The sequence below is a fragment of the Mandrillus leucophaeus genome, unplaced genomic scaffold (assembly GCF_000951045.1).
Source record: "Mandrillus leucophaeus isolate KB7577 unplaced genomic scaffold, Mleu.le_1.0 Scaffold2, whole genome shotgun sequence".
Classification (NCBI taxonomy): Eukaryota; Metazoa; Chordata; class Mammalia; order Primates; family Cercopithecidae; genus Mandrillus; species Mandrillus leucophaeus.
In genome coordinates this window covers 3,440,395-3,450,107 of record NW_012102031.1, presented here as the reverse complement: position 1 = coordinate 3,450,107, position 9,713 = coordinate 3,440,395, and the positions used below count along the sequence as shown (strand labels likewise).

Genomic DNA, 9,713 nt, shown 5'->3' with positions numbered 1-9,713 from the left:
CCCAGGCCATGCCCTCCACATAGCTTACACCAGTTGTGTAACTTGGAGTGTCCCCCACAGAGGCAGGTCCCAAGTAGAGAAAAATGGCCCACTAAGGCCAGGCACAGTGGCTCACACCTGTAATCCCAGCAGGCAGATCACCTGAGGTCAGGAGTTCAAAACCAGCCTAACCAACATGGTGAAACCCCACCTCTACTAAAATACAAAATTAGCCAGTATGGTGGCGTATATCTGTAATCCCAGCTACTCAGGAGGCTGAGGCAGGAGAATTGCTTGAGGCAGAGGTTGCGGTGAGCCGAGATTGCACCATTGCGCTCCAGCCTGGGCAACAAGAGCAAAACTCCGTCTCAAAAAAAAAAAAAAGAAAAGAAAAATAGCCCACCAGAAGGATCCAGGCTGCCTTTCCAAGTCCTGAAACCCCATGAGTAGTTTGCTCTGGAAGTTTCCGCCATGCTAACCCTGGCTGCAGTATTGCCTTGTGCCTGGTCCTGGCTGCAGCAGGAACTCCTAGCCCCTTTTGCTCACCCTGCTGGTCCAGCCCAACTGGTCTCACTTTGCCAGACAAGGGCTGGAATCCAAAATGGAGAATGAAGTGCAGAAGACCGACTTCAAAATGTTATCAAGGGGCAGCCCCTCCTTCCAAACGCCAGTGGAGAACAGCCCCAGCTCCGCCCTGGGACATCTACCATTTACCAGAGGTCAGGCCCCTATCCCAGATTGTTCTACCTGCCTGCAGTCAGCTGTGCCCACTCCGTGTGGGCAGCTCCAGGGGGCAGGTGTTTACTAGAGGAGGGATATCTGAGCTCGAATGGGGCAAGCACTGCCCTGTCAGGATCAACAGCTTGACTGCTTCTTACCAGCCTTCTCAGGACTTCGCGCCAAGCTGAGGCCATGAGGGCCACCTGGTGCAGAGCCCAGCTGCCTGGTTCACACTCCAGCTCTGTTGTGACTTTGGGCAGGTCCCTGAAGGCCCCTAAGTCCTGGTTTCCTCCTCTATAAAATAAAAGAGTTGGAGGAGATGGTCCTTAAAATTTCCAGATCAATCGTGTTATGATTCTGTGCCTTATGACCATGTGGCTTAGAGAAAATTACATTGGGGGCATCCAGCCTTGAGCATTGAAAGGAACAAGAGCTTATTTAGCACATGCTGCATGCCAGGAACTCTGTGCCCATTTCACAGATGGAGAAACTAAGGTTCAGAATGATGAGGAGTCTTGATTTTTTTTTTTTTTTTTTTTTTTGAGACGGAGTCTCGCTCTCTTGCTCTGTCACCCAGGCTGGAGTGCAATGGTGCAATCTCGGTTCACTGCAACCTCCACCTCCTGGGTTCAAGCGATTCTCCTGCCTCAGCCTCCCGAGTAGCTGGGATTACAGGTGCCTACCACCATGCCCGGCTAATTTTTGTATTTTTAGTAGTGACGGTTGGCCTCACCATATTGGCCAGGCTGGTCTCCAACTCCTGACCTCAGGTGATCCACCTGCCTCGGCTTCCCAAAGTGCTGGGATTACAGGTGTGAGCCACCGTGCCTAACCCAAGTGCCTATCTTTCCACCCTACCTTGCTGTCCTCAGAGTTAAAAAGTAGAGAGGCTGGCCACGGTGGTTCATGCCTGTAATCCTGGCACTTTCAAAAGCTGAGGCGGGCAGATCACTTGAGGTCAGGAGTTCAAGACCAGCCTGGCCAATGTGGTGAAACCACATCTCTACTAAAAATATAAAAATTAGCGGGGCATGGTGGTGCATGCCTGTGATTCCAGCTACTTGGGAGGCTGAGGCAAGAGAATTGCTTGAACCTGAGAGGTGGAAGTTGCAGTGAGCCGGGATCTCACCACTGCACTCCAGCCTGGGTGACAGAACGAAACACCATCTCAAAAAAAAAGTGAAGGGGAGAGCATGACCCAGAGAAAGAATCAAAAATAAAGAGAAGCCACAGATGGGAACATTTTAAGAATATCTAGGTAGAACAGTGCCAGATGCCAAAGGCAAGGTTTCTGTCTCAGCCTTTTCTGTGACTCACTGGGTCCCCCCGGACAGGTCACTGGTCCCACTTGGTCCCACCCAGCATTTTCTTTGGTCAAATGAATGTAAACTCCTGGCCTGCCTGCCCACCTGCCTAGGCTCAAGGGTGAAATGAGCTGGATGGCTGCAGTCGGAGGTGCTCTGTGGCTGCACGGCTCATTCATAAAACGAGGCATCCAAATCCAGTGTGGGGTTTGGCTAATGGTGACATTCCAATGTCTGTTTCCTAGTTGTGACAAATGTCCCATGGTGGTGTCAGCTGGGAGCAATAGGGTGAAGTGCGTGAGGAAGCCTCTGTGCTGTCGTCTTTGCACCTTTTCTGATAATCTACAAATATTCTAAAATTAAAAGTCTATTTAGGCCAGGCACAGTGGCTCACACCTGTAATCTCAGCACTTTAGGAGGCCGAGATGGGCGGATCACCTGAGGTCAGGAGTTCGAGACCTGCCTAGCCAACATGGCGAAACCCCATCTCTACTAAAAATATAAAAATTAACTCGGTGTGTTGGCGTGTGCCTGTAATCCCAGCTACTTGGGAGGCTGAGGCAGGAGAATTCCTTGATCCTGGTAGGCAGAGGCTGCAGTGAGCAGAGATCACACCACTGCATTTCAGCCTGGGTGACAGAGCAAGACTCTGTCTTAAAAAAAAAAAAAAAAAAAAAAAGGGCCGGGTGCGGTGGCTCACGCCTGTAATCCCAGCACTTTGGGAGGCCAAGGCGGGTGGATCACGAGGTCAGGAGATCGAGACCACCCTGGCTAACACAGTGAAACCCCATCTCTACTAAAAATACAAAAAATTAGCCAGGCGTAGTGGTGGGCGCCTGTAGTCCCAGCTACTCGGGAGGCTGAGGCAGGAGAATGGCATGAACCCAGGAGGCGGAGCTTGCATTGAGCCCAGATCACGCCACTGCACTCCAGCCTGGGCGACAGCGAGACTCTGTCTCAAAAAAAAAAAAAAAAACTTATTTAAATTGGAGAATAAGAATATATAAGCATCTCCATCCCACAACCATAAACGAATTGATAAATCAAACTGTATAAATGTATAGCAAATGATTATATCATGAGTCATGATACAGAGTGATTTATTCACAATAGCCATGTAATATGTGGGATTTAAAAGGAACTGGTACATTTATTTCTACTGATACCAAAATCTTTTAAATCTATCATTGATTGAGGAAAACAACTTCGTTAGACTTAGTGTCCTGTATGGTAATATTTGTGAAAAATATTAAACCCAGAATAGAAAAATTGCATATAAAGCCAGAGATAGACCTCAAATTTTTTTTATTTTTTTAATTTTTTTAGGTGGAGTCTTGCTCTCGTTGCCCAGGCTGGAGTGCAATGGTGCAATATTGGCTTACTGCAACTTCCACCTCCTGGGTTCATGTAATTCTCCTGCCTCAGCCTACCGAATAGCTGGGATTACAGACATCCACCACTACAGCCAACTAATTTTTGTATTTTTAGTAGAGACAGAGTTTCACCATGTTGGCCAGGCTGGTCTCAAACTCCTGACCTTGTGATCCACCGACCTCGGCCTCCCAAAGTGCTGGGATTATAGGCATTAACTACTGCACTGGCCGACCTCAAATTTTTATGCCTGGAGATTAGTAAAGGGCATGGGATAATGAAGGGGAACTTTTATTTTATTTTATTTTATTTTTGAGATGGTGGCTCAGTCTGTTGTCCAGGCTGGGGTGCAGTGGTGCAATCATGGCTCACTGCAGCCTCAACCTCGAAGTCTTAAGTGATCTTCCCACCTCAGCCCCCTGAGTAGCTAGAACCACAGGCACATGGCACCACACCTGGCTAATTTTTAAATTTTCTGTAGAGATGGGGTCTCACTATGTTGTCCAAGCTGGTCTCAAACTCCTGGGCTCAAGCGATCCTCCTGCCTCAGCCTCGGAAGGTGTTAGGATTACAGGCGTGAGCCACCATGCCTGGCCTAATTTTATTCCTTAAATATGTTAGAATAAGTGTTTTCCCTTGAGAGCTGTGAGTTTTTTCAGTGAAAAAGTATTCAAAAGGTTTGTCAGTATGTCCATAAAAACGAAGATAGGAGAGGAGGGACAGGACCTGGGAGGGCAACCTGCAGCCTGCTCTCGCTGTCCTTTCCTCCGGCAGTGTCTGCACTGCGGGTTGAGCTTTTCCCAGGGCGCATTTTGCTCCTGGAGCCAAGTCTAGCAGAGCAGCCATACAGTCAGGGTGGGGTGGGCCAGGCGGAGGAGCAGGCTGCAAAGGGGGCACGGTGGTGGCCTAGGGGTCTCAGGGAAGGGCTGTGGGAGCACAGGGGTGTCCTCAGTGCTAGAGCTTTCAGGGGCCTTGGTACCGCGAGCTGTCTCTTGGGGGCAGAAGGTCACTCCATGCAGGGGCAGCAGGTGCTGGCCACCACATTCTCCAGCAAGGTGACAGCAGAGGCTTCCTAGGGTCCCCTTCCTAGGAAAGGAGCCTGGGCTGCCCTGATGGGTCTGCTGTCTCTCTCTCCCACAGGATGAAAATGAGACGCTACAAGCTCTTTCTCATGTTCTGTATGGCCGGCCTGTGCCTCATCTCCTTCCTGCACTTCTTCAAGACCCTGTCCTATGTCACCTTCCCCCGAGAACTGGCCTCCCTCAGCCCTAACCTGGTGTCCAGCTTCTTCTGGAACAATGCGCCTGTCACGCCCCAGGCCAGCCCCGAGCCTGGAGACCCCGACCTGCTGCGCACCCCGCTCTACTCGCACTCGCCCCTGCTGCAGCCGCTACCGCCCAGCAAGGCGGCGGAGGAGCTCCACCGGGTGGACTTCGTGCTGCCCGAGGACACCACCGAGTATTTCGTGCGCACCAAGGCTGGCGGCGTCTGCTTCAAACCCGGCACCAAGATGCTGGAGAGGCCGCCCCCAGGACGGCCGGAGGAGAAGCCCGAGGGGGCCAACGGCTCCTCGGCCCGGCGCCCACCCCGGTACCTGCTGAGCGCCCGGGAGCGCACGGGCGGCCGGGGCGCGCGGCGCAAGTGGGTGGAGTGCGTGTGCCTGCCCGGCTGGCATGGACCTAGCTGCGGTGTGCCCACCGTGGTGCAGTACTCCAACCTGCCCACCAAGGAGCGGCTGGTGCCCAGGGAGGTGCCGCGCCGCGTCATCAATGCCATCAACGTCAACCACGAGTTCGACCTGCTGGACGTGCGCTTCCACGAGCTGGGTGACGTGGTGGACGCCTTCGTGGTGTGTGAGTCCAACTTCACAGCTTACGGGGAGCCGCGGCCACTGAAGTTCCGGGAGATGCTGACCAACGGCACCTTCGAGTACATCCGCCACAAGGTGCTCTATGTCTTCCTGGACCACTTCCCGCCCGGCGGCCGGCAGGACGGCTGGATCGCCGACGACTACCTGCGCACCTTCCTCACCCAGGACGGCGTCTCGCGGCTGCGCAACCTGCGGCCCGACGACGTCTTCATCATTGACGACGCGGACGAGATCCCCGCCCGGGACGGCGTCCTCTTCCTCAAGCTCTACGACGGCTGGACCGAGCCCTTCGCCTTCCACATGCGCAAGTCACTCTACGGCTTTTTCTGGAAGCAGCCGGGCACCCTGGAGGTGGTGTCGGGCTGCACGGTGGACATGCTGCAGGCAGTGTACGGGCTGGACGGCATCCGCCTGCGCCGCCGCCAGTACTACACCATGCCCAACTTCAGGCAGTACGAGAACCGCACCGGCCACATCCTGGTGCAGTGGTCGCTGGGCAGCCCCCTGCACTTCGCCGGCTGGCACTGCTCCTGGTGCTTCACGCCCGAGGGCATCTACTTCAAGCTCGTGTCCGCCCAGAATGGTGACTTCCCGCGCTGGGGTGACTACGAGGACAAGCGGGACCTGAACTACATCCGCGGCCTGATCCGCACCGGGGGCTGGTTCGACGGCACGCAGCAGGAGTACCCGCCCGCGGACCCCAGCGAGCACATGTATGCGCCCAAGTACCTGCTGAAGAACTACGACCAGTTCCGCTACCTGCTGGACAACCCCTACCAGGAGCCCAGGAGCACGGCGGCGGGAGGGCGGCGCCACAGGGGTCCCGAGGGAAGGCTGCCCGCCCGGAGCAAACTGGATGAGGCCGAAGGCTAGGGCTGCATGATCTGATAGGGCTCGTGGCAGGGCGGGGGTGGCGACGGCCCCTAGCGCTATCTCCCTGCCTCCTGCCAGCTCCGTGGTTCTTGAGAGGACCAGGAGTGGGTGGGGAGTGGGAGTGGGGGTAGGGTTTCCCTACTTCACCCTTGTGAATCAAGGGTCAGGTCTTTGAGCTCAGAAAACATCCCTCCTGTTGGGAGAGGGCGCAGGCCGTGATGGCTGGGTGGCTGTTCTGACTGCCAAGACTGCTGTGGCTGTGGCCAGGAGGTGCCACTGGAGTGTGTGTGGTGGTCCCTGGGTAGCGGGGGACGGCAGGCAGGGCTGGGGAAGACAGCCTGCAGGGTCCCACCAGGCAGCCTCTGGGGTGTGGCCAGACCAGGAAAAAAGCCCACCATTTGGCATCCCTGGGTCTTGGGCTAGGTGTGGGAGACCCGTCTGCCAGGAGGACCCAGGGCTTCGTAAGTAGATGCATTTGGGTCCAGGGGGAAGCATGGACGCCTGGGAGGGAAGAGATGAAAAACCACATCCTACCAAGAGGAGGTGCTGAGGGATGCTTTGCAGTGTTGTCAAGTGCTGGGCCAGAGGGAGACAGAACTCCACCGCCTGCCACAAAGGACAGGACCTGGCTGCCCTGAGTCTGTCTCTCTGCTCCCCTCAGGTTGTCGTAAGCCAACACAGGGGCCTGGAGAATCCTGAGGAGCTTTCCTTTGGGTTCCAAACCGGGCCTTGACGTTCCTTCTCCCGTTTTTACATTGCTGTCTTGTGGACTGTGCACTCAGTCCTTGCAAGGCCAGGAGTCCAGTTGTAAGTGGGGCCTTGAGGGGGAATTGGGAAGGAGAAGACTGACATGAGGCCTCTGCACGGATCCGTCTCTCCCTCCCCATCACCCCTTCCTTCTGACACCCAGTCCCAGCTGCAGTCACTATTGTGCCCCTCCTTGGGGCAGGCTGGCTGGGGGCCAGGAAGGGGCCATGAGGCTGCCTTGGGCCCAAGAAGGGACAATAAGGCCAGTTGTATGCTTCCTATTTCTCATAGCTTGCCTTGGTCGAGATGTCTTTGTTGGAATTGAGTCTAAGCTGCTGTGATTAAGAGACCCTGAAATACAGTGGTTTAAGCAAGACAGAAGCTTGTTTCTAATTAGTCTAGATTGAGATGGCCCAGAGCTGGTAGGGCAGCTCTGTGTTTCTTCATAGGCACCTTACAATTCTGGGTACACAGTGGCTGCTCCAGCGCCAACCCTCCTGTGAGCATCCAAGCCTGAGGGAAGCAGAAATAGGCAAGAGGGGCACACCCACTTTTTGCTAAGGGCATGAGCCAGAATTGGCAGGCTCACCTCTGCTGGCCTCTCATTGGCTGGGACTCAGCCACATGGCCACAAGCAGCTGCAAGGGAACCTGGGAAGTGTAGTCTTCAGTGCAGCCGCCATGTGTCTGGCCTCACCTTGGGAGTTCTCTTATTGATAGAGAAGAAGAGAATGGTTATGGGGGACCAGTAGCATCTCTGGGAGAGGGGGAGGGGGCAGCAATAATTCAGTCGTCAGATCCCGCTCTCATTGTCAGAGTTTCCGGAATAGCTTGTTCCTGTTCCCCTCACTGTGCAGCCCAGGGCGGGGGGCAGTGAGGAGCCTGCAGCTCTGTGGGAAGGGGAAACGCCCCCTCCCCTCGGCCCCTCAAAGGCTACCCAATGATGCTGGTTTGCAGAGCTGGCCTGTGGAATGGCTCATGTTTGTGCGTGTGTGTGTGTATATTTATGGGCATGGGTGCATGCTTGGTGTGTATTTGTACATGTCTGTATTGCTGTGTCCCTGTAAATACATGCTTGTGTGTGGATGGGGGAGGCCAGGCCCAGGTGTCCTTCGTCAGGCCTGTGGCCACACCTCCTGCAGCTCCCCAAAATGACTGAGGCGGAAAGCCCTTGGGGAGCCTAGAAAGCAAAGCTAAAGGGGATGCAGGGTCTGTCCGTCTGTCTGTCTTTCAGTCTGAGGAATGAGAATCCTCCTGACCTGAGGGCTGTGCAGCTGAGAGCCCACTACCTCCCCAGCCCCTCTCAGCCCCAGCCACATGATCCCACCCGTCCCCTCCCCCACCTCCAGTGGGGCCATCTCCGGTTGTCTTATTGTTGGGGGTTTCCTGATGGGCCAGAAGAGGAGGGCATCTCCTTGCCACAGCTTTGTCTGGGTTAAGTGCCCAGTGAGGGCATGGTGTGGGGGGCTGGCCTCAGAGCAGCCACTGGTGGGCAAGCGTGAAGTGGGCTGAGGGGCTCTGAGCCACTTCACTCCCATCTAGGGGACTGCCCCCATGGAACTCCTCCTTTGAAGTCACAGCAGCCTTCCTTTCTGTTTCCTCTTGGGGCCGAGAGGTGGCTCAAGAAGTCAGGGTCCCTGTGGCTCTGGGTCAATCCAGGCCAGGCTGCATCCCACGGACAGGGAGTCTCACGGCTCCTGATCATGCCCAGGCCCTAGCCTGGGGCCTCCCTCCTTGGCAGCTTCCTCACCCCACGCCCCTGGCACCCTCAGTTGCTGTGGGGATGCCCCTCCAGGGCACCAGCTCAGGGCTAAGGGAAGGAAGACAGGAGCAGCTCAGAGCTGCCAGGCCCTGCCTTCCTCGCAGACCTGGTGGGGCAGGGCCTGTTCACAGCAGCAGGAGTGAAGGCCTGGCCATCGGTGGAGAGGACAGCTGTTAGAGGGGTGGAGGCCAGGGCGTGGGGTTGAAGAGTTTCACATATCATCACAGCATACACTGGGAATCTGGTGGAGGTAGAGGAACCCAGGGCCACTCCCTCAGTACAAAGGGAAACCAAGCTGAATGTGACCACTGCTGCCATGTGCCATGTCCACGCTTCTCCCCGGGAATAACTGGCCCTGAGACCCCTAGACCCAAGGAGGCCTGTCCATGCCAAGCATCCAGGAAGCATGGCCGACCCTGTCCACCCATGGGTTACGTCGGTTCCCGGGGCAGCATGGGAGAGCTTTGGGGGCAAGAGGGAGAGTCCGGGTGGGGAGACAGGACTTGCCCAAGCAGAAGGCAGGACCCTGGGAAATGTATAATTTAAGGACATCAATAATAGTATTATTTTTTTTTGTAAGGGAAAATCAATATGTACATTCTGAAATCATTTTCTCTGTAAATGGTTGGATTTCATTTCACCCTTAAAGGGATGCTTAAAGGAGAAGATAATATTAATAATAAAAACAGCTACAAAGTCTGAATTGTATGCGTATGTGGCTGGTTTGTGGGTGCTCTGGGGCAGGGAGGGGTGGGAGGAGGTGTCTCTGGTCTTGCTAAAGACACCCTTGCTTCTGGATCCATGGCATGCAAGACCTTCCTGAGGACTGGATGGCCAGTGGGGTGAGGGGGCTGCAGGGAGCACCTTCACTTAGGGACGAAGTGTCCCCCAGCCGCAGGTGGAAGCAGCTGGGAAGTGGAAGATGCTGGGCCGAGGTCTGGCAAAAGGAAGCAGAAGTGAGCCAGGCTCCTAGGACTGGGGACGCCCACCCTCCTGCAGTGGGCAGGGACCCCTTTGGGGATCTGGATGAAGGCGCTGGTGCCTCTGCAGAGAGGGAGTGGTTCTCCAGTTCTGCTCTGGAGCATCAA

The 9,713-nt window shown here is 55.2% G+C and overlaps 1 protein-coding gene across 1 annotated transcript; it reads left to right on the top strand.

Moving 5' to 3' along the window:
* Positions 1 to 2,880: 2,880 nt before the first annotated feature.
* MGAT3 (mannosyl (beta-1,4-)-glycoprotein beta-1,4-N-acetylglucosaminyltransferase) lies at positions 2,881 to 9,328 on the top strand. The gene has a single exon (XM_011978829.1). The coding sequence runs from the start codon at positions 4,516 to 4,518 to the stop codon at positions 6,115 to 6,117; it is 1,602 nt and encodes a 533-aa protein (XP_011834219.1). The 5' UTR covers positions 2,881 to 4,515; the 3' UTR covers positions 6,118 to 9,328.
* Positions 9,329 to 9,713: the final 385 nt, after the last annotated feature.

Coding starts and splice junctions, on each gene's coding strand:
- MGAT3 (XM_011978829.1), top strand. CDS start 4,516: ATGAAAATGAGACGCTACAAGCTCTTTCTCATGTTCTGTATGGCCGGC.